The sequence below is a fragment of the Panthera tigris genome, chromosome A1 (genome assembly GCF_018350195.1).
Source record: "Panthera tigris isolate Pti1 chromosome A1, P.tigris_Pti1_mat1.1, whole genome shotgun sequence".
Classification (NCBI taxonomy): Eukaryota; Metazoa; Chordata; class Mammalia; order Carnivora; family Felidae; genus Panthera; species Panthera tigris.
The window spans coordinates 122,800,809-122,824,669 of record NC_056660.1 but is presented as its reverse complement, the minus strand read 5'-3'; the positions used below and the strand labels follow the sequence as shown (position 1 = coordinate 122,824,669).

The 23,861-nt window shown below is 37.5% G+C and overlaps 1 protein-coding gene across 1 annotated transcript in view; it reads right to left on the bottom strand.

The window, feature by feature from the left end:
- Window positions 1–8,244: 8,244 nt before the first annotated feature.
- Window positions 8,245–23,861, bottom strand: part of SPINK5 (serine peptidase inhibitor Kazal type 5) — a 95,810-nt gene continuing 80,193 nt past the window's right edge. Inside the window, exons 27-33 of the mRNA XM_042959130.1 lie at window positions 20,899–21,026; window positions 19,805–19,877; window positions 18,592–18,719; window positions 17,602–17,701; window positions 13,864–13,994; window positions 11,521–11,611; window positions 8,245–8,537 (exon numbers count right to left, since the gene is read on the bottom strand). Coding sequence (XP_042815064.1) covers window positions 8,529–8,537; window positions 11,521–11,611; window positions 13,864–13,994; window positions 17,602–17,701; window positions 18,592–18,719; window positions 19,805–19,877; window positions 20,899–21,026 — 660 coding nt within the window. The 3' untranslated portion in view covers window positions 8,245–8,528. The remainder of the gene's footprint in view (window positions 8,538–11,520; window positions 11,612–13,863; window positions 13,995–17,601; window positions 17,702–18,591; window positions 18,720–19,804; window positions 19,878–20,898; window positions 21,027–23,861) is intronic.

Here is a 23,861-nt window from a genome sequence, read left to right as displayed (position 1 = left end):
ATGCTGCTCTGAGACAGGAAGTCCAGAGAAAGAGAGAGAAAGCAGTCTGCCAAATACATACGTACACGTATATATATACACACATGCATAAGGCAGGGTCCCACCTTCGTTAAAAATTGACCTTTTCAGTGGTGATTGGTTGCTAACCCAAACTAGGGTATTAACTTCACAAACTTCCTTATTATCTTGAATTGTAGCCAGTGGAAATAGTTATACCCTGAAACTCACCTACCAGAAGCTCTCTTGCATAAAAATCCTCTGGTCTCTTAGCAAATACAACAGCATGGCTATATTTAAGAACAAATAAAAATCACAGGTGTAGTAAAGAGAAAAAAACATTAAGATGGTATGCGTAAAGGGTTTTAAGGTGATATCAAATGTAGGAAAGTTGAAACAGAAAACAGAAGCAATGAGGACATTTCTTGTTGTACAGACGTGAATACTTAGCGCTGTAATACCTTGCTTTTCTAGAGTAGGAAGACAATTTCAATATTCTATGAAGGCTTGTTAAGTGATTATAACAAACTTGTGAAATATGCAGTATTATTGCTACTTAGCAGATGGGACAATAAATACAGAAAGATTAAGTGCTTTCTATTTAGTCATAGAGTTAATAGTTGTAAGAGCCAGTTCTCCAGAATCCTAGACCTATGCTTCTATTCTGTATTTTTTTATTCATATATGCTATGTCAATAGCAACAATGATTGTTTATAATGAAAATCCAGATTTTAGCATAGAGTGTCATGCTTCTTAAGATTACAAATATGATATTCTGCTTAACACATTCTCTGGTGCCCCTATCTATATATGTCTGATAACCAACCTTTTTTTTTTTTTTTCCAATAATATAGGCCTAATGATTTCCAAGTACTTAGATGTGGTCATCAACATCAGCTGTCCAGAAGATAAATTTACTGTGGAGTTAAGACAGAGTTAATTCCGAAAGGACAAACTCAGAGATTGGAAGAATTAAGAAACTTGACCAAAGTAGACAGCTAATGAGTAATAGAATCTTGATCCAAAACTAGTTCCTCTAATTTCAGAACTTACGATCTCCCACTTTTCATCTCCAATATCACTTCTTTTTCTCAGAAATAATTTTATAATTTTGGTTTCTCCTATTGTGAAATTTGAGTACTTACACCTCACCCATATTTCAATCCTTCTTCAGCATTTGAAATATGTATATTATAATGAAATGTGCTCCAGAAACTCTTCTTAATGGGGTAAATGATCTTCTTCCCAAGTTATAGTGGAACATCTGATTAGAGTCACAAGTTCTAAGTAGATAACAGAAATGAGAACCATGGCTCAGTGATGCTGGATCTGGCAAGGCCAGGGGCAAGCATTTAGGCCTGTGACTTTCAAACTCTTCAATACTGTTATTTAATTAAGAAATGGAACTTTACATTTCTTTCTAAATCTAATTTTATGAGGTAAGCAACAAATGAAACAGTTTTAAAAAGGCAGTCACTTAAATAGAAGCAAGACAGGATTCAAGAGCCCCTGCTTTTCCACCACATACTATAAGGCTCCATGCAAATCCATTTGAAAACTGACCTAGAAAACACACACAAAAGGAAGTGAAGCCCTGGGAGGGAGAATATCTTGTTCAAGACCATGCAGTGAAATAGATCCCTAGATTCTAGCACAGGATTTATTCTGCTAATGCCGTAACTTCTCAAACCATCACACAGCCCTGAGTCAGCATGGGGTTTCTGTCCCAACTTGGTATCCCAGAGAAGGTGAGGAAGTTTGCTGCCTGGGTCCTGCATTCATTTCTCTACTGCTATCTGGACATCACCATCCTGGCATCCCATAGGATCTTCTAGTTCAATATGTTCCTAGCAAACCTTGTTGCTAAATCTCATTTTTAGTGGCTTCTCTCCAGTTTCACTCTGCTAATATCTGCCAGTAGCAACCCAATCCAGGAAAGCTTAGAGGAGTCTTCGTTTCTTCTGATTTTCATACTCACAGCCAATCTCTCACCAACTAGGCTTTAATTTGTGTGTGTGTGTTTCTCTCCAGAAAGAATATAAGGGTTTTTGTTTGTTTGATGTTTTGTTTTTTTTTTTAAATTCAGAGTTCAAGAATAATACCTTATAAATCTACTTCCATATTCCTTCCTTTCTGGAAATTCCCACAGGAATGACAGAGAAATTAACCCTGTCAACAAATTCTACCAACACTACATTTTTCTTCCTTTTGCCATCTACTCAGTAACTGTCTAAAGATTTAAAATGAGTGTGTAGGATTGTGTAAAATTCAGCATCATCACAATACACTGCCCAAATCAAAAGTTGTCTCAAAGCGACTTCAAATCCATACCAACTTCTGTTACCAGTTCCTTTACAGGTTCAAGATCTTGTTTCAGAAATAATTGATTGGCTGTGATTCAAGGGAAGCAAGCCCTTGATGTGGATATGTATCTCACATGAATTCCTGGCAACCCTCAATAAGACCCCACACATAGTAGGTGTGAGCTTTGATCAATAATGTAGATGTACAAAATTATCTATTCCTTCTTTTTCTCTAAATAAAATTATAAAATTTCTCTAAATAAACTGATTCCAAGTCCTCTGTTCTGCTGGGTTTTGGGGACATTTGGTCTCATTCATTATTGGGGTTTATGAGGATCTGAGCTGTTTAAGCAGGTGCCTAGAAAATCAGAAGAGGCCCTCTGATCTCTAGACAGTCATGGCAGCTGCCTGCATCTTGATGGTCCAATCCAGACATAAATGGTTCCCTTCCCAGAAGTTGTTCCCTGATTCTGTGCCACTCATGGGACAGAGTGATTTTTGATTGAGATTGAGAACTGTTGACTCCAGGGTTCAGCAGACACCTTTTATAGTCAAGTATCAGCAGTCTTTTGCCGTTTGAGGATGCTGCCAGGCAGCAGTGTTAGGCAGTGTCAGAACTTGGTCGCTTTCATTTCTCTTGAAAATTTTACTATTTGGGTTACTTCCCAAAGCACTCAAGCCATGAAGGATAATTTCTTGCCTATTATTTATGCCTTTGTCCAGTGTAGCTGAAATAAACTACACACTGTTTTCTTAGAGCTTTGTGATAGAGGGGAAGGAAAGATACAAAAAAAACCCTAGTTAACAGCTTTTGACTATTGCTTTTATTGTGGATGTTGTGTTATTATTTCTTCTTTGATTTGACATGCTGACATTAAAATGACTATCAATGTTGGTTTTTCTCTGGAATATCTTGTGCTTCTGGGTAAGTGCTAATTGGGCTATATAGCTCCACCAGCAAATCTTCAGTGGGCACTTATAACTGGAAATCACTCAGCTGTCTACTCCTCTTTTGAAGGCATAGGAACAACCTCTGGGTGGAGAAGGATGTGGCGTTTCCTGCTTGATTTATTAATGTCTGTCCTGTGATCAAAGGCTGTGACTTACGCAAATATCCCCTGTGAACACACCTTGTCCATAACTCACTTGTAGAGACCGTGGCAAGTTCTGTTCTCAGAACAGAAGTTCTGGAAACTTTCACACTTAAAATTCCAGGCACAAAATGGATCCAGAGGTGAGAATATAATAGTTGAAAACTTCTTACTTTATTACTGCTTCCAAGACTTCTTTCATGTAAGTCAAGCCACTGGAATTCACTTTTCATCACTAATCCCATTACTATGTGCTAAAAAAATCAGCACATGTACTCTCTGTCCTGCCACACACTCCCTAGATTTGGAATTGAATTATTCCACACATAAACAGAGGTGACCATTTCTATAGGACATGAGCAATATTCTGGATCACTAGATGAAAAATCCATTCCTTTTTATCTGAAAACATAATCAGATAATGTTATTTGTATGAAGAGCATGGAACTAGGGTTCATGAAGCCAGAGGGAATGGTGTAAGGAACATGAGATTAAAAACCATTTAGCTGAATTTGTATTTCTGATTTTGGGTAAGCTCAGAAAATCACTTCCCCCCCTCTGGGCTTCAGGATTCCCATATCTGAAACATGTTGGATAAGTCATCTCTAATTTTTCTCTAACTCTGTCAATCTGAGATTTTATCAACCTTAAATACAATAATCTTTTGCTGATTGAGACCTTATCAGTACATATTACATATTTAGCTGATGACAAAATTAGTTGGTTGAAAGTACAATGTCAATTACAACAGTACACTTCACAACATATTTTCTGGGCTCAGGCTACTCTTTGCATTCCTCTTCAGCTGCAGCTTTTGCTAATATTTCTGAGAAACGCCTCATGAATCTATCTAGCCTACGGGGTAGTGGGGAGGGAGATACATCTTATAAGTTCATATTTTCAAGTAACTAGTTTGTTTTCAGCTATTAGTGTCAGCAATTTTTTATCTGTACCAGGAAGAGTTTCGAGTTAATCCTGGGGGCTAGAGAAGCCACTTATAGGTTTTAAGAATAATACCATCAGATTTGGATTTCAGAGCATTACCCTGCCTACAGTAAAGAATTCAATGGAAGGGAGAAGGCTGTAGAGGGAGATCATTTATAAGGATGATATGGCCTGTCATGAAGGGATTGACTATGGATTGAACTGGAGTTTATCGGATGCGGTGATTGACTCTATGGAGGATGAAAAGGAGAGGAGAATATAGAAGACAATGCCTAGAGTTCAGGTTTGTCTTGTTTTGCTTTGTTCTGGTACAGTGTGGCTGCTTCATAGGAGTCTTCAAAAATTTAAACTGGGGAATTAAACAGATCTGTGTTTGGAATAGGTCATTTGGAGTTTTTCATTTTTTTTTAAAGCTTATTTATTTATTTTGAGAGAGAAAGAGTGCACACGCAAGTCGGGAGGGGCAGAAAGAGAAGAGAGAGAATCCCAAGCAGTCTCTGTGCTAACAGTGATCCCATGGGGCTCCATCCCATGAACCATGAGATCATGACCTGAGCAGAAACCAAGGGTCAGATGCTTAACAGACTGAGCCACCCAGGTGCCCTTGGAATTTTTTCTTTGTTTGTTTGTTTGTTTGTTTTAAGAGAGAGCTGTAAAGGAGAGAAACAAACAAGTCTGTTGAAAGGCCATTGGAAAATTCTGTTGGAGAGAAAAAGAGGGTCTAAAATTCATTAAAAAAATATTACAAGTACTGTAACAGATTAGAATGGCAAAAGTACATCGTTTTCTGATAGCTTCGTGATACAGGAGAAGCAAAGATATAATGAAAAGTAGTTAATAGCATAGAATGACTTGGAGGAAGACAGCACATTATCCCTCAAAATAATCTGGAAGGAGCTCTATGGTCATATGAAATTTCCATTAAGGATGACAAATATTTTGTTTGATTTCTTTCCTGGGACTAATCCTCATATGACAAAGTCCTTGCCTCTGTTCTCTCCTCATGCTCAAAGAATGATTTATAGTCACATGTTATTTAGATAGAACTTTCATGTCAATACTGGAAAGAAAAAGGGACTTATGTGCCACAATGGCATCAAAGAAAGAACAGGAATGTCTTGCTATGTTTTTTTTTCCAGGAAGTAACCAGATACCCTCATCATTATAAAGACCACAGGACATATTGACTTCATTTACCATTATCTCTGTGTAAAATATGATATTGGCTTTGGTCAAAGTCAACCAAGAAGACCACAAAGAATATTGGATTGGGGTACAAATGTGAGTCTTGCCATGTGCTTTTTTCAGTTCCAAGCACATATTAAATGTTTAGAAATGTCAACATTTATTATTTCCCTTATTTTATTCTATTGTTATATTTCTATTTTATTTTCTATTATCATGGAGTGAGAAGTGTGGTTGGTGTTTAAAAGTACAGAAGGGGACAAAGAGAAGACAAACATGTTACAAAGAAGAGGGACAACTAACAGATTCCTACCCATTAGTGAGTTCCAGCCCACAGGTCAAACCTGGTTCACCACCTATTTTTATAAATATACATGGAACACAGCCACGTATATTTATTTACATAATGTAAATTCATTTATTCACACTACAACAGCATAGAGTGGTTGTGACAGAAACTATATATCCTACAAAGCCTAAAATATTTACTATCTGGCTGTTTACAGAAAAATTTTCCCTACCCATAGTGTAGATAAGTATTCTCCTTGGGTGTTTGTGTAGCCTTGAGAGAAAGAGGAAGATCTCAGGTGAGTCCCTTACATGAGAAAATAAAGGAGTTGACAGTGGTAGATCTATGAAAACCCATATTCTGAAAGTGGAATCTGAAACAGCATCAGTTATAGAGAAATGGCATAAGTCTGTGAGAGTGACCAAGAAGAGGTGATATAAATAGTTTTGTTTTTTTTAGTTCCAACACAGGATCATTTGTCACGTCCTGGTCTAGAATTTTAGAGCTGGTTTGTGTAACCTCAGTGATATGGGTCCAGTTTTCATCTGCCTACCATCCATTAAGACATAACTCAAGAAGCAACTCAAAAATTAGTTTACTTGATTATTAATGCAGCTATTTTGTTGTGAGCGTTGTGACACAGATGACATTTTATATTCACCTCTAGTTTGTGTCCCCCCCCCAAAAAAAAATCAACTTTCAGCTTTGTTTTAAATTCCAAGTAACATGTTCAACACATTCACACTCAACCCCAATCCCTGCATCTCAGTCCACTCTCTATTTTTCTTGGTACCCATCCCATTCCTGACATCTGCACCCCCCACTTTACTCTTGACCTTCCCTGGGTCCCTGAGCCTTTTTCCATCTCCCTGTTTAATCCCACTCCAGACCATCTTATCCTCCACTCCATCCTATTCCTAAGCCACACTTTCCCTGGTGCTCAGAATGATTATCAAGGACTGGTTAAGTCTTAAACATGGGTAACAAAGTTTTTGTGCATGTTAGCTAATAATGATAATCATAACAGAAAAAATAATGAAAGAATATTTGTAAACGGTTTATTGTTTATATTTCAAATGTTCAAAGTGACATAAAAAAGCAACTACTTCTCAAAAAACAATATGTCTTGGCCATGAAGATAGAGTTTCTGGATTTCCGAGAACTACCCACTTAGGAGATAAAATCTCATGTTAAAGAATCTCTAACCCATCCCTTATATCCTGGAATTGCCAAAGAAAATAGCAACATTGTTTTCTCACTTTTTTTTTTCTTTCCAGAAATGACAGTATTTTCATGCTTGAAAAAAAAAAAAAAGGATTTATAACCTTCTTTTTTTTTCTGTTACCTTAATGATAACATAAGGGGAAAAACAGCATAGAATTGATTTTTCACGCAGTTACAAAGGACAATGATTACAAAATCCTAACTGTAATTGCCCTAGCAACAACTTATCTAAGAGAAAAGGGCAGAGGGAAAAAACAAAGTTAACTCCCCAAATCCAAGTAGACCTACCATTCTGGGTACAGTTCTTCAGCTGAGAACAACTTCAACCATGATGGATTCTCCATAGGTTTTTCCCTCTAGGATGTGTTTATCCCATCTAGGTGCTGTCACAGGATGTCAGTATCAAGATGCTGAACATGACAGAGTTTCAGCGCTGAGGCAGGAGCTTACAAGCTGTTCCATCCCACCCCTACCTAGCACTTGTATTCCCTGGTTAATTTCTCAAGTGCATTAGCTCACTGTCTCATTTGGTGGCCTCTAGCTACATGTAGCACTTGAAATGTGGTTGGTCCAAACAGGTATGCTGTGAATATAAAATATCAATGACCTGCTAAAATGAAAGTGTATATTGACTATATTTTGAAATGATAAGAGTTTTGACATACTGGGTTCTAAATAAAATACATTATTAAAGTTGATTTTACCCATTTCTTTACCTACTAGAAAATTTGAGATTACATGTGACTTGAATTCTTTTTCTATTGGATTGTGCTGCTCTAGAGACTTGCAACACATTGGTAATTCTCATCTGCTTAGTCTTCTCCCAGACTGTGATATAGGAAATGGTCAATAGGCAACATGACCGAATATGAGAAACTACTGGTTTGTGTCTTTGGATGGTATCTGTGTCACAGAGGTAGTTACGCTCTGCATGGAAATACGGAAGTTACATAGGAGAGCTGGTAAAGTGACAGATATGGAAGGTGATTCATAGCTGGTTTGGGTTTATACAGCTCTTGAATGCCTGGAGCCCATACCTCCCTACCTCTCTTCTAGACATTTCTTCCTAACTAGGACAGCAACTTGAAACTGAAAAAAAAGTGAGCATTTTGTGTCTACCAATAGCTTAGCAAGACAAAAGGGTAGTTTTCAGCTTCTGTAAAGCCTGTAAATCCAGGCAGTGATGAAGAAATCCCAGAAATGGTGTTCTGCTGGGTTTACTTTTATTGAACAAGTAGTTGAACAGACAGCATTGTGATCAGGAGATTTTCAAGCACAGACAGATGGAGATATCTCTGTGCCCTTGGATCACAGATTCTAGGAGGAAAGAGATGGGAAAGACTGAAAGTCAGTGAGTCCATTCCCCCAACAGCACTGTATCATTTTCTATAGTAAATAATAAGCTCTGAAGAATTCTTTGTATATACAGATGGTGAGAGGCAATTCAGAATTAGGGCATATATTTTCCCTCATGGCTTTCTCCAATTCTTCCATCATTTGTCCTGGAAGAGAAGATGGATAGTTTAGGTGCTAGAAACTCAGAGATATAATAGAGATGTGGGCTATACATTTATAGTTATGTTGTAGTCAGAGAAATCCACAGATCCCTGCATTCTGCCAAGAACTCACCATTTAAAATCACTTCCACATTTATTCAATTGATTCAATGAGTACTGAACACCTAGTACATACTACCTGTTGAGACAGATACAAATACGAACTCTGTGCTTGATTACATGTGGTCCTCATGGTAATGAAAAGAGGTAGGTGTCATTAACATCGTTTGACAGAGCAGGGAACTGAGCTCCAGAGAAGGCTAGTGACTTGCCAAGGTCTTACATTTGGTCAGAACTTAAATCCAATTCCTCCAACACTAATGCTTTACTATTACAGCTTCTTTGGGTTGTAAGAATTTAATCATCTCTCTGATTTTTAGAAGAAGGCAAGGGCCTCAGGAAGTTTTCTTCCATATTACTGTGCATTATCAGCTAGTACCACCTGGAGCACCAGCAGCACTGTTGTTCCAAACCTAAACCTCCAGTTTAGTCCTCACATCCACCCCAGGAGATTTACTTTGGTTTGAAAGTGGAAATCTATGGTCTTGTTACATCTTTGAAAATCTTTGTCAGGAAATTTCCTTTCAAGGTAGCTAATTTTTATTTAATTGAGATATGTAATCCCTTTTCTAGAGCTCCTGGTTTTCAGAATCTCCTGATAACTAAGGGATAGTAGCAGAGCATAAGCTCTGAAGTCAGAAGACCTACACCAGACCCAAAATGTAATATTGAATAATTCTGATAATTGCAGGATCTTCCCCGGGCTGATTTTCTATAAAATGGGAAAGATAATAACCCCTGTCCTAATCACAGGCCTACTGTGAAGATGCGCACAAGGAAAGAGCACATAAAATTCCGAGTTACATAAATCATAGTAGTTATCGTACAATAGAAAATACTTCTTAGATATTAAGTGTAAGTATGTGTTCTAGGATCCTCGGTCTGTTATTCCAGGAAAGTTGTGATCTGGCGTTTAATTCATTCTTCAGACTCCAGACTGTCTTATAGAATCTTTCTATACAGGAACAAAGTTCAGGCAATAGGTTTCGACCTCCAGGACACGCATCATCATAGTCATCAGAGCAATGCTGGGCCATCACCCACCTGTACCCACCTTGGTGTATCCAAGATCACACCACGAATCCTACAGAGGGAAATGAACCCATGTTCTGGACATCTTTTGTTCTAATGATTTATTCCATCATCTAATACCATAAATAAGTCCTGTTGTTAATAATGTCTGTTACATAATTCTAGTGGAAAGAACACACCCAAAAATGAAAGGAAGGCACTCTCTTACAAAACCTTTTAAAATGCTTAGCCCTGGCAACTTCCTTATTTGAATAAATATATCTTATCAGTATTTCCTATGGCAAATTCCTCATAAAGTACTTTTTGTCAAGTTGTCTACATGAGATAACAGCATGATATGGTCTGAGGTGTGGTCTTTAGGATTCACATAAAGAGTATTTTTACATCCCTGCCCTGAGTTATATGTAACAGGGTATGTTTGTGAGATGGGAGGGATAATATATTCTGTCAATAAGGAACAAACCACTAAGAATTTAAATGTAATAGTTAAAAAAGAATTTATATTTAATAAGACAGCAAACACAATAATAGGAGTAGAGCAAAAGTTTATACCTTTTCTTTATGGATGTGTAGAATCCAGAGAAAAGAGATGACTGTCAAGCACACACGAGGAAAAAGGAAGGTCTCCTGATTTCACCCCTATACTCTGCCTACTCTACCTGGCCTTCTAGCCGCTAACATAAAACCCAAAACACCTAGCTTACGTCTCTTATTTTTCCAGTTTGCCATGTCAAGGCTCACTGAGTAGTTCTTTTGAACATGGTCTCATCTAGTGTTGCTTCGGAGCCCCAAATCTGGCAGAGAGGTTTCCAATTCCATTATTGCCAAAGCTTTTTATGGCAGTGGAGTGGCATGAAACCAGTTGTGAATAATAAGAAATATTTTTTTAGTAAATGTAATTGATTAAAATATTTTGTTTTATTGAATACAAATATATATTTTAACATCAAATGTAAATTTATTAAGCTATAGTTTGTTAATATTATTAAAAATACATAAGCACTCTACCAGGGTCTGTTACTCTAAGTTTATACTATGGACTCTTTGTCTAACTTCATACTTTGGTCTCTTCAACATAACAATAATAAATGCCATTAGTTTGTAGACACTGTGCCAAATACTTAAAAGTCAGTATTTATTGAATATTTTCAATAACTTGGTGAGATCTTTGGTTTAGATCTTTGATTTGCCAAAGGTCTCATATATGAGGAATATAAAAAACTGAAATTTAAACCCCTAGTTACCTGAATAGTTTCTCTTATTTGAAAATTCCTACATTTTCCCCCAAGTTACATATCATCTTGCCTGAGGAAGAGCATCCTCAAATGCAATCATCAGGGAGAATGGCAAACCCAATAATGTGTGTCAAAACGTCTTTGCAGGGATTTAAGAAAGACGAGCTGTTCATGCCGGGAAACAGCTTAATGCACTATGAAGTGCAAGAACATGTGGCTTACACAGAAATGGTTGAAATTTGGTTCTGTCACTGTGTGACCACTCTCAATCTTTGTCCTGTCTTTTTATGGTAGATCACAGAAAATAAAACCTACTTTGCAAAAGTCGTATGTCAGGGACATTGCTTATAAACAATCTATTAATGATCCCAGTAAACAGTAAATATTTTAAGATATTAACTATTATATTATTATCCCTGCATATTTCAGTAATTAATTATCTTCACAAGGAAGACGTGACCAGTTCTGGGGTCACGTGACCCAGTATCACTTCCCTAGCCGAGAAACGTCCATCAGCCAGTGGAAGACACAGAAGCAGAACCACTGCTCTGACCAGAACCAGTGTGGCTCTGACACTGTAATCACGAATGTGGTGTACTTACAGATGCTGGCACATCGAGAGGTGTTGTTCCTGGGGTGCTGTTCTCTTCACACCTCCCTTCACTGCGTATGTGTGTGCTAGTCTGGCGTATTCTAAAACAGAACAGAGGAAATTTAAAGGCTGGAAAAACTCACAGTTATAATGAGAAAACAACAACAAGGATCAATGTGGGTGACATCTGGGCATCACACCAGAACTGAAATTAAAGGTAGGACCTGGGATCTGAATTCAACTATTTTCCAGTAGGGATCACCCAGGTTCAGTCCTCTCTTCAGATTCAGCTCCAAATTCATTCCCCAGTCCTAGATCCATTCCATCGCATTTCAATCCACCTATCTACTTATGAAATTTTTCAACATTGGAAATAAACCTGGAAACTATCTAGTCCAAAGCCATTATTTTACAGATGGGAAAACTAGATAATGTGGGATTACAAAATATAATACATATACATAATAAAATACGTAAAATATACTAAATATAGAATATAGATTTTATAAAATATAACAATACATAATCAGTTTGAATTTTATTGCTGGAAAAATCTTAAAAGGTATGAAATTTTAATGCCTCTCTTAAGAAATATCATATATTAAACATCTACTTGTTTGCCTCTGTGATGAGAAACTCACTATCTATCAAGATAGTTTGCCTTGTCTTTGGACATTGCTCAAGTCAAAATGGCTTCCCTCTAACTTCCTCTGAGAACACAGAAACCAGTACTATTCTCTCTTGCTTGGATAGCCTGGATCTTCTCTCCGTAATATATATTCCCAGTTCCTTTAGGTAAAAAATCCATCCTGAGGCATGCTTTATTAATATTTTTACCATTGAAGTGTGTGACTCAATGTTCCCTTGACTAGAGTGTCACTTGTTATGGGTTTATACAGTTAATGGAATGACTAAAGAACACTGAGTGGATAATTTAGGCTCTGACCTTTACAGTAATGGGAAGTTGAAAATTTTCTGGGCTGAAGAGAAGGCATATATAAAACAAATTCCTGAATGGTTGCATTCATTTCTTGAATGGAGATTTCTTAATTCTTAAAACTCTGTAAGATCCATGGATGGATTTCAAGAGATTTATGAGCCCATAGATAATAAACATACAAATTATTAATGTTGCTTCATTTTTTTTCTTTTCTGGAAAGAGGTAACTTTCTCCATATCGACAAAGAAATTTTTGATCCCCAAATGTTTAAAGAACTACCACCTTGGATATAACAGTAGTGTAGTGGAGAGAAAAGAAAACTGTATTTAGATCTAAACCAACAAGGTTAAAATCCTGTCTGATCTACTTCTTAGCTTTGCGACTTTAAACAAATTACCTAGACTCTCTGAGCCTCAGATTCATCCTCTGTACAATATAGTGAGGATTCAGTGAAAGGATTAAAGTGCAAGTGCTTTACCTACAGACATGAGAACACATAAAACACTCTTCAGATGTTATTCTAAGTATATGAACTGCAGAGGGTACCATCCTCACATTCTGACCTTTGCTTATAGTGTCCTCAGAAGACTAGAACATACATGGACTACAGTGTAAATCTAGGTGGGGTGAGGCAGGATGGAAAAGTCAAGATTTGTCACCATGCTTTCACTCCGAGCTGGTCCAATGGAGGCTGGGAATGGAGGGGAGGGTAAGACAGTATTTGAGCAGAAAAGCAACAGAGCTAAAACCAATGATGACAGTATTAAAACAAATCCCTTATATTTAATTTCAAATAAAAATGGCAATTCTTCTTAACAACCTAGTGAAGTCAGCTGGCTCAGAGAACAGTGTGCATTTCTCTAGTGGAAAAACTGAATCTCCGAATGATAATATGCCCAAGATGCACAAATCTGAGAGCCCACAGCAAGTCTGCCATTTGTTCCCAGTTGCTTTCTCTTGCATGACACCACTTCTTCACCAAGAAGACTTGGAGAGGATCTGAAATACCTGGCTATCAGGTAGTCAATAGGCCCAGTAGAGGTTATAGGCTGGGCTGACTCAACATAGCAATAATTCTCAACTTTTTCCTTTTTATATAGTGGGTGGACGATGTTCACATTCTCCTGAGTACACAGGGGCTAATAGAAACTTTCTCTAATTGTTATAACCCCACCACTTTTCCTTTTTCTTCTACTCAGTAAAGTATATAAGCAATTTAGCCAAAAGGATAATCTTCAATGTTCTCTATTTTATATATGAATAAGATCATCCACAAATTTTGAATTTTTAACTGTTATGGTTAGTAAATTGGTACAACACACCTCAAATTGCTATCAGTGCAGTACTGTGGGTCAACACCACAGTCAAGAACCTCTACCCTTGAAGATATAATAGTGCAACTTGTAGACTTACAGGTTTTCATGACAGAGCATGCAGGGATTGTTGTATGTCTGGCCATCATCACCACAGACAGGATGTAAATTCTTCGGGCAAAGGTAACCCATCTTGGGTAATACTCGGTAGTGTTTGCACATCTCAGAATCCTGAGAAAGCAAAACATAAATCAGATTTTGTCAATGGCACTCAAGAGGGATGGGCTTGGAAAAACCTTTTGATTTCCTCAGTCACATCTGAATAAAAGATTAGTAAAGGAACTGTAACATAGGTCATAGGCACTCACTATTTAAAAATCAACCAACCCACTTCTAAATAACTCATGATTCAAAGTAATCATAATGGAATGTAGAAGTGTTTTGAACTGAATGATGATGACAAAACTACCAGATGTCAAATCACAGCAGCTAAAGCAGTGATATGGGGACAGTTGTAACAATTTTATAATTGGCAAAGAAGAAAGTTTAAAGATCAGTGACCCAAACTTTCATGTCGAGAAGCTAGCAAATAATAAACAAACTAAATTCAAAGAAAATAGAAGAAAACAATACTACAGAAGAGAAATTAATGAAATAGAAAACAGAACAAAGCCAAACACTAGTTGTTTAAAAAGATTAATAAATTGATAAACCATTTGCAAAACTGATAAAAAGTCAAGAAATATACATTACCAATATTAAAAATAAAAAGGGGTTTCACTAGATATAGATATTAAAGAATGATGTGGATATGTTATAGCTATATGCCAATAAACATGACAACTTAGATGAAATTAATAAATTCCTTGAAAACCACTCTTTGAAATAGACTGAAAAGAGAAAATTTAATAGTATCATATCTGTAGCCATTCATACAGAAATACTTGTTTGCTAGTGTAGTTGTTTAGATAAATAATTAAAACATACAAATGGACTGCTTTAGATTATGGTGAGTTCCATATTAATAGATAATCAGGGAGAATTTAGATAAGCACTGTCTATGAATCACTGACAAAGGTAGGACTGAACCACATATATCCTTAGTATTTTTTCACGTATCTGCTGCTACAAGGTTCAAAACTACTAGGATAAAGCATTATACAGAAGCAACAAAGACAGGCTGCTTTTCTTTTTTATATATATTAAAAAAAATTTTAATGTTGATTTATTTTTGAGAGAGAGAAACAGAATGCGAGCGGGCGAGGGGCAGAGAGAGAGGGAGACACAGAATCTGAAGGAGGCTCCAAGCTCTGAGCTGTCAGCACAGAGCTGGATATGGGGATTGAACTCACAAACCGCGAGATCGTGACCTGAGCCAAAGTCGGATGCTTAACTGACCGAGCAACCCAGGCATCCCTGCTTCTCTTTTTTCTTATGTAGTACAACAACTCTGAACCAAGTATGGTTGATTCTACCTTCAGAGCAGACCCAGGATCCAACCACCTCTCATGACTTCTACCACCACTGCTGTGGTATAAACTACCTCCATCTCTTCCATTGATGACTGCTATGACTAGCCAGCTGTCCAGATTTTGCTCTTGCCTCCCTGTAGTTTATTTTCAATATAGTATGCAAAGTTATTCTTTTAAAAAATAAATCAGATCACATCACTCCTCTTTATAAAACCTTGGTTCAGAATGATAGTCAGTGTCTTTATTTTTTTAATATTTTTTAATGTTTTATTTATTTTTGAGACACAGACACAGCATGAGTGGGAAGGGGCAGAGAGAGAGGGAGACACAGAATCTGAAGCAGGCTTTAGGCTCCAAGCTGTCAGCACAGAGCCCGACATGGGGCTCGAACTCATGGACCATGAGATCATGACCTGAGCCCAAGTCTGACGCCCAACCAACTGAGCCACCCAGGGGCCCCTCAGTATCTTTAGTCTGGTCTACAAAATCCTATATAATATGGCTTTCTGTTACTTTAATGACCTCCTCTTCTATGGCTCTCTTTGAGGTTACTCTATTTCAGCTACACTGGATTCTTTGCTGTCTTTAACCCCTTCCTTGGAGCTTTGCTATTCTTTTCTTGGAATGCTGTCTTCTCACTTACATGTATGGAATCAATCCCATTAGGCCTTGGTGTAAATGTACCTGTGCAGGCTACTTAAAATTGTATCCCCCTCCTTACTCCGATCCCAGCACAATGTAGCAAACTACATCGTTATTTTATTTTATTATCCCCTTGGATTTACGCTTTATTCATTTATGTTATCGATTACCTATGTTCTTCAAATATAAACTCCATGAGTGTAGACAGTTTCGTCTGCTGTGTTTATGGCTATCATTCTCATACACATAAATAATGCTTGGAAAATGTGGGTGTTCAATAAACATTTGTCAAATGAATGGATGGATGATGAAATGAATAATGGATATGGTTCTCATCTCCAAGGAAAAGCTCAGCTCAAAATGAGATTGCACATTAGGAAGAACCTTGATGAGGCTTCTGGTCTGCTGGCAATACCTCATTTCTTGACTTAGGTGCTATTATCACAGGTGTGGTCCCTTTGTGATATTTCATGTAGCTGTACACTCATGAAAAGCATACTCCTTCTATATGACTATTATACTTCAGTAAAATGTTTTAAAAAAAAAGAACAGTGAATAAATCTTAAATGTTCTCAACACACACAAAAATGGTAATTATATGAGGTGATGGCAATGTTTGCTAACACTATGGTGGTATCATTTTGCAACAAAGAAGTGTGCTAAATCCACACACTGTACATCTTAAATTCACACAATGTTATATGTCAATTATATCTCAATAAAGCTGGGGAAAAAAAGAACAGATTTGTGAATAGTTTATTTTCATGCTTATGGGATTCCTAGTGAAGTGTCTAATTTACTAGAAATATGTCATTACTATGTATTTCACTAGTGCAACTCATCTATTATCCTACTTAAATTGGGCAAATAATAAGATAAAATTCATGTTTGATACTTTTCTTTCTTTTTTTCTTGGTCATCGGACTAGGTGTTAAAGTCTTACTTTTCGGGGCCAATTTGATATTCTACTTCATGAGTATACTTCATGTTCTCTTACCCCCCTTTCCTCCTTTCTAGTCCCCACCTTGGCAAAGCTCTAAAAAAGCAAACAGTGGGGCGCTTGGTTGGCTCAGTTCATTAAGCGTCCAGCTTCGACTCAGGTCATGATCACACGGTTCATGAATTTGAGCCTGACATTGAGCTCTCTGCTGCCAGAGCAGAGCCCACTTCAGGTCCTCTGTCTCCCTCTCTCTCAGCCCCTCTCCCACTCGCACTCTCTCTCTCAGGCTAATTTACACTAAGGTATACATTACTGATGGCCTTCAACTTGTATTTTGAAGAAGCAAGTTTTAACCACTGTGAATTGCTGATCGGTGGAATTTCACAAGTTTGAACATGCTCAGCATACCTCTCTGGGCTATTGGGAGGAGGGCTGGTTTGGGGATGAGGAGCAAAAGGAAGCTGGATGAGGAGTCTTTCTGGTCTGCTAAAATTATTTATTGGACCACATGAGCAATAAGTCACATTCATGTTTTAAAATGTTGAAAACGTACTAAATTGGCTTGGAGCAGGACTAATAATCTAAAAGGGCACAGAATAATATGCCCAGTCATCCCAGAACTCTCACTGAGCATGAACTACAGACAAAGGATTTGGAGTTACACTGGATTAGCCTTTCCAAGGCCTTTCCATAGAAATGAAGTTCATGGAGAGCGAGTGGCAACACGCCCCAAGCATAGGTGCTTTAAGTTAATGAGTAGCTTTTCTGAAGCAGCCATTCTTACCAGAGAAGAACTGGAGGAAGCTGGGCTGTTTTTCTCTGCAGAAGATCTAATGTGGGATGACTTTTCTCGAATTCTTGCCCTTTCCAAAGCTTCTTTTTGACTATAGAAGAAGACAGAAAGTAGTTTAAAGGTATAGCCACAAAGACTACCTCCTATAACTTCCAGGGGGATGTTAAGTAACCCTGAATAAAATGTGATATAGAACATTCAACCAGAGGATGATGTAAAGAAAGGTACACAAAGGCGAACTGGTTTAGAGTGCTCATCACTTAATCGACATATAACCTTGGACAAGTTGCTTCAATTCCTTGAGATTAGCTTTCCTAGAACATAAAAAGAGGGTAGTATTGATGATTCTTATCTCCAGGAACATACTACAAAGAGCTAAAAAAAAAAATACTGATTATTATTATCATGTTCACACAGTGTTTTTCATAGCCATGCTCATTAATCTCTACCATGTCCATTGTCCCCAAATATGGTTGTTTGTCAAAATAACCTAGAAACCCTTTCTAAAAAACAAGTTCCTTAGCTCTGAATTTTCTGACAATATATTTTGGGGTGTAAAAATCTATATTTCTTAAAAAGAGACTTCTCTCATGAGTCTGATCTAGTCACAGAACAAAGATTTGGAACAATTTCTTGTAACTATGATCCTGAGAGTTGAAAAAAATTTTTCTTTTGAGTGACACAGTTAGTAAATATCATAGTTAGAATTTACACCTGGATTTCCTGTCTCCAAGTCCAAGTGTTCTTTCTCCTATACCAGGTGTTCTCAACTTTTAAGGGCCTTGAATCTAAAGACTTATTTTAAGGATTCCATTGATTTGTGTGCACACATTTATTTAACCAGCAGCTCCTAAAAATGCAATTTCCACATATCCTATCTCCATGCTTTAATAAAAACTCCTTTTTGCATTGAAAAATATAAAAATAAAAATAAAAATGCAATTGCCCCACTGAAGAGGGTAACAGGATCCTCTTACTCACATGATAGTTCTGCACATGTAGCACTTGTTTTTGTATAACTTTCCATCAGCACCTCGCACGGGGTCATTCTCTCGCGTGCACATGAGCTCATCATTCCTCACGTACTCCCGAAAGTTACTGCACTCATCCTAGAAAATGAGAAAGGGCAAGTGAACAGGATTTTCCCCCTTCTTGGCTTGGTGGCTTTCTCAAGCTTGATTTCAGAAAGTCTTTTCTTAGCTCTGAGTTCAGACTCAGTGCACTTCCCCTGGCAATGTAGGCCAAGGAGCACCCAGACTTTAAACTTTCCATCCCCCACTTCATTCTGAATCTCTCTTCACTGGTCCCAAAAATGCAGGGCGGTAACTCTTGACAGATCTCCTTGTCTCCCATACCCTTTCCTTCCTTGCTTCCTTTCTTCCTTTCTCTCATTTTCCACATGAGGTGTACTCTTGACCCAAGGACAATATCACAGGAATCTAATGCTACAAATGTGATTATTATTGCAAAGGACTGAACATGTCTTCTTTGCATTGAAAAGTAAATAGAAAAGGCAGCATCACACATACACACTATTGAGTCATTGATGCTCAGAAAGCCATCTGGAGGAAACAGAAAAAAGACATCAAAGAGAGAGGCTGAAGAGGAAGCTTTGAAATTAGTTTATATTACCTGAATTGTAAAAATCAATGTCAACAAACTACCTGAAACCTCATTTCACATTTAGTGTCAGAGATAAGCATGCAGTTGAGGTTGTAAAGATTTTTACACTCTATTTTTCAATCTCTATTTCTCCCAAAAAGGAGAGAATAAAGCAATAGTGGACACACACTGCAGGAGAATTCTCTACAAAATTGAGAAAAATGTTAAACCTTAAGGACAGAAAAAAATGTTGTTATAACCAAAATGCAAATATTAGCAGAGTCTCTTTTCTTTGAAGCAGAACATTAGCATTTTTATTATCCAAAAACTGGAGAATGTAAGATGCTGAGGATAAATGGCAAAATAGTCATCTTCATATCTTTTAAGAAATAATCTTTGTGGGGTGCCTACGTGGCTCCGTGGGTTGAGTGTCCAATGTGGGCTCACGGTTTGTGAGTTCCCAGCCCAGCATCGGGCTCTCTGTTGTCAGTGTGGAGCCTGCTTTGGATCCTCTGTCCTCCTCTCTCTGTTCTGTCCCTCCCCTGCTCGTGCTCTATCTTTCAGAAATAAATAAACATTAAGAAAAAATAACCTTTGCGTCATTTGAGGGCTTGGTGTTTGATTTTTCTTCATCGTTCTTTTTTCTTTCATTAGCTTCTCGCTCACTGCAGAATAAAAAAGGCTAGATCATTTTTTTATAGGGTTATTAGTGAGTTTTTTAAACTAAGTATTTCTCTAATTCTAAACCTTAGCAAATCTAACACCATTTTCTTGTATCTAAAAAATATCTAATATCTATCTATATATATATTTACTAATGAGTCCTAATTGTTGGAATTGTCATAATTCATTTTTGGCAATGTTATCAACTTTCATAAATTCAGCTACTATGATGTCACCCGAATGATATATGCTCCTAGAAGGCCATTGCATGTTTTCCTTAGTAAAATATTTGTATGGCCCTCATGTGGTGTGATGTTTCATTTCTCTTTTTTCTTTTTCATATTAAATTAGAACTGAACTCTCCAATATTCATTTTCATTATATAGTTATATTGCTTTAAAGTTTATAAATGTTTAAAAAATATTATCTCCTTGAATCCCCACAGAAAGTCTATTTTGTAGTAATTTCTTCCTTTATATATAAGAGGAAGTGAAACACTGCAGAGTGAACTGGCATGTCCCGTGTTCCTCAGCTCCTGAAAGTCCGTGATTTTGGCACACTTTACAACAGCTGTCTCCCTGTCCCAGATGCTCCAGGTACAATTATGCTTCTCATTATCAAAATGAAAATTTCTTATGAGAGTGTTCTAGAAGCTTACTGTCCTCTTCTAAAGTGAAGGTCTACTATATTTTTAATGTGTGATGCCCAGGGTCTTAACTTTTAAATTAAAAAGAATTATCTCTAGGGCACCTGGGTGGCTCAGTCACTGGTTGAGTGTCAGACTTAGGGTCAGGTCATGACCTCACGATTTGTGGGTTCGAGCCCCACATTGGGCTCTCCAGTGTCAGAGCAGAGCCTGCTTCAGATCTTCTGACCCCCTCTCTTTCTGCACTTCCCTGACTCACTCTCTCTCTCTCAAAAATAAATATTAAAAAAGAGACAAAAAAAACATTACAAAAAAATAACTATCTCCTCACAAATGAGCACAACGTGCCAAAGTGATTGATAAACCTCTTCACGTACAAGATGCTCTGACACATAGCACACTTGTTGACGTGCATCTTGCCATCGGGGCCTCGAACAGGGTTATTTTCTCTTGTGCAGATAAGCTTTCCCTCTCTCACCATGTTCCGGAATTCATGGCATCGATCCTGAGGAAAAAAGAGATGTTACCATGATAGTCTGATCTCTAAAACTTAAAAAAAATTTTTTCTAATGTTTATTCATTTTTGAGAGATGGAGAGAGACAGAGCACAATCAAGGTAGGGGCAGAGAGAGAGGGAGACACAGAATCCAAAGCAGGTTCCAGGCTCTGAGCTGTCAGCACAGAGCCAGATGCAGGGCTCGAACTCACAAATCGTGAAATCATGACCTGAGCCAAAGTCGAACGCTCAACCGACTAAGCCACCCAGGCACCCCTGATCTCTAAAACTTTAAATGTAACTTGCGAGATATAAACTTATAATACTTAAGGGGGGAAATAAAAATCTAGAGAAAACAAAATGTTGGAGATGGAATGTGTTTCAAAGGAACTTTATTCAATATCTGCTTATGAAGTTAGAATCCTCTCCATAGCATCCCAGTGGAATTTTACTGTGTCAGGCAGCCTGTAGTGTGTTAACACAATTTTCAGCAGGCTGAGAGCTACACCTGTCTCCCTGCACCTCTACGTAATACTCCACACATACAAAAGCCCTGGAATGAACTGAAAGATGCTCTCTTGGCAAAAATCAAGTCTGTATTATCATATGCCAGGCATTTTGTTGTGTGCTCTAGTGGATTTCCTTGGGTTGTCATAAAAAAAACCTAGAAGATAAACATTCATTATCCTCATTTTACAGATGAGAAAATAAGGCTCAAAGTGATGAAGTAATTAAAGTCAACATTGGAATCGTGTTCAGAAATCTGTCAACAAGCTTTCCCGTCTTCTGGGCTTTCACCTGGCAGAGAATAAAACTCCTAAGCACTTGGAGGAAGGTAATGTGGCTTCGTACATTCATTGAAAAATAAGAACCTTAAAAAAAAAGGCAATGGAACGGAGTCCACAGGATCTGGAAATTTTTGGACATCTACAGAAATTTGTAAGTTCAAAGAGCCAAAGTAGAGATATGCGAAGATGCCCTTGAAAGACACCGCTAGTAACCTAGATGATAGTTAACCTTCTTTCTTTAAAGTGTGATACCCATGAACAACTCCAGAACTACTTTTAACTGCAGCAGTAAAAAAGTCCTCTGGAATTGAATACTTGATCCAAATACTAAATATCTCACAGCCATCATTTTTGGGAGTTGCTGTATTTCCTTTTCCATACACTCCAAATGCCACACACTTATATGTTTATGATAGCACCATATTGCAATCTTTGCTTTATGGGTGCAATCTCCGGCTTTTCTATTTATTACCTCTGTGTAGTTAACTTCCCTTGAGTTTTTCTCAACTGAAAAATTGCAACAGTACCACCTACTGCATTGATTTTGGGAAGGCCTGTTTATTAGTTTTTTTAAGGAGGTATAACTGACGTACAATATTATACTAGTTTCAGGTATACAACATAGTGATTTGGCACTTGCATACTTTGCAAAATGGTCATCACAATAAATCTAGTTACCATCTGTTACCATATAAAGTTAATACATTGTTACTGACTATACTCCCCATGTGTACTTTATATCCCCATGACATTTATTCTAGAACCAAAAGTTTCTACTGGGCTGGTTTATATGATGATGCATGTGTTCTGTGAAAAATTTTACTTTGCATTTGTAGGTAAGACCATAGTTCTCTTTTTGCCACAAAACACACACAGACAATGTCTGGATATTTTTCATATATGAATGTAGAGAGTATTTTTTGTTTGAAATTTCTAAAATAGATAATTAAAAAAAGAAAAACATTGACCAGGATTACAAATAGAATAGATGGCCTGAAGAGATCATTTAAAGTTGGATAACAAAATCTTTTCTCAAGCCCATTCATTTACCAAAATGCATATGCCCAACATATTTTTAAAAAATGAAAATTACTGGGGCGCCTGGGTGGCTCAGTCGGTTAAGCGTCTGACTTCAGCTCAGGTCACGATCTCGCGGTCCGCGAGTTCGAGCCCCGCGTCGGGCTCTGGGCTGACGGCTCAGAGCCTGGAGCCTGTTTCGGATTCTGTGTCTCCCTCTCTCTGCCCCTCCCCCATTCATGCTCTGTCTCTCTCTGTCTCAAAAATAAATAAACGTTAAAAAAAAAAATTAAAAAAAAATGAAAATTACTATTCATGGTTCATTTTGTAAGTCAGTATAGACCTAATGAAAAGTTCCCTCATTAATGGGAAAACTTCCCTGGGGAAACTTCACAATTTCTCTTTTCTAATTGGAGTCCATAGATGGATTGGAGGAGATTGTGCTGTGTCACAGTCTATGTGTTAGTATTATAAAGCACTGAACATTGTTTTTTCTATTATTTTTTTAATGTTTATTTTTGAGAGAGAGAGACAGAGACAGAGACAGAGACAGAGACATGGGACTCAAACTCACAAAACAGGAGATCATGACCTGGGTTGAAATAAAGAGTCTGATGCTTAAACGACTGAGACACCCCATTGTACCTTGAACATTATTTTTAAAGCCCAAATTGGGGGCACATGTGTGGCTCAGTTGGTTAAGGATCTGACTTTGGCTCAGGTCATGATCTCACGGTTTGTGGGTTTGAGCCCTGCAGTGGGCTCTGTGCTGACAGCTCAGAGCCTGGAGTCTGCTTCAGACTTCAGTGAGCCTGGGTCTCCCTCTTTCTTTGCCCCTCCCCCACTAGCACTCTGTCTCTCTCTCTCTCTCAAAAATGAGTAAACATTAAAAAAATTAAAAAAAAATGTAAAGCCCAAATTGAATACAAGATGACACTGGACCACCAAGTCAAGAACTTATCATCAGAGCTCCAAGTTTTTGATATTTGCTTTCTTGTTCGTAATTTTGGTGTCTGTTTGCTTAATTATTTGTTTATTT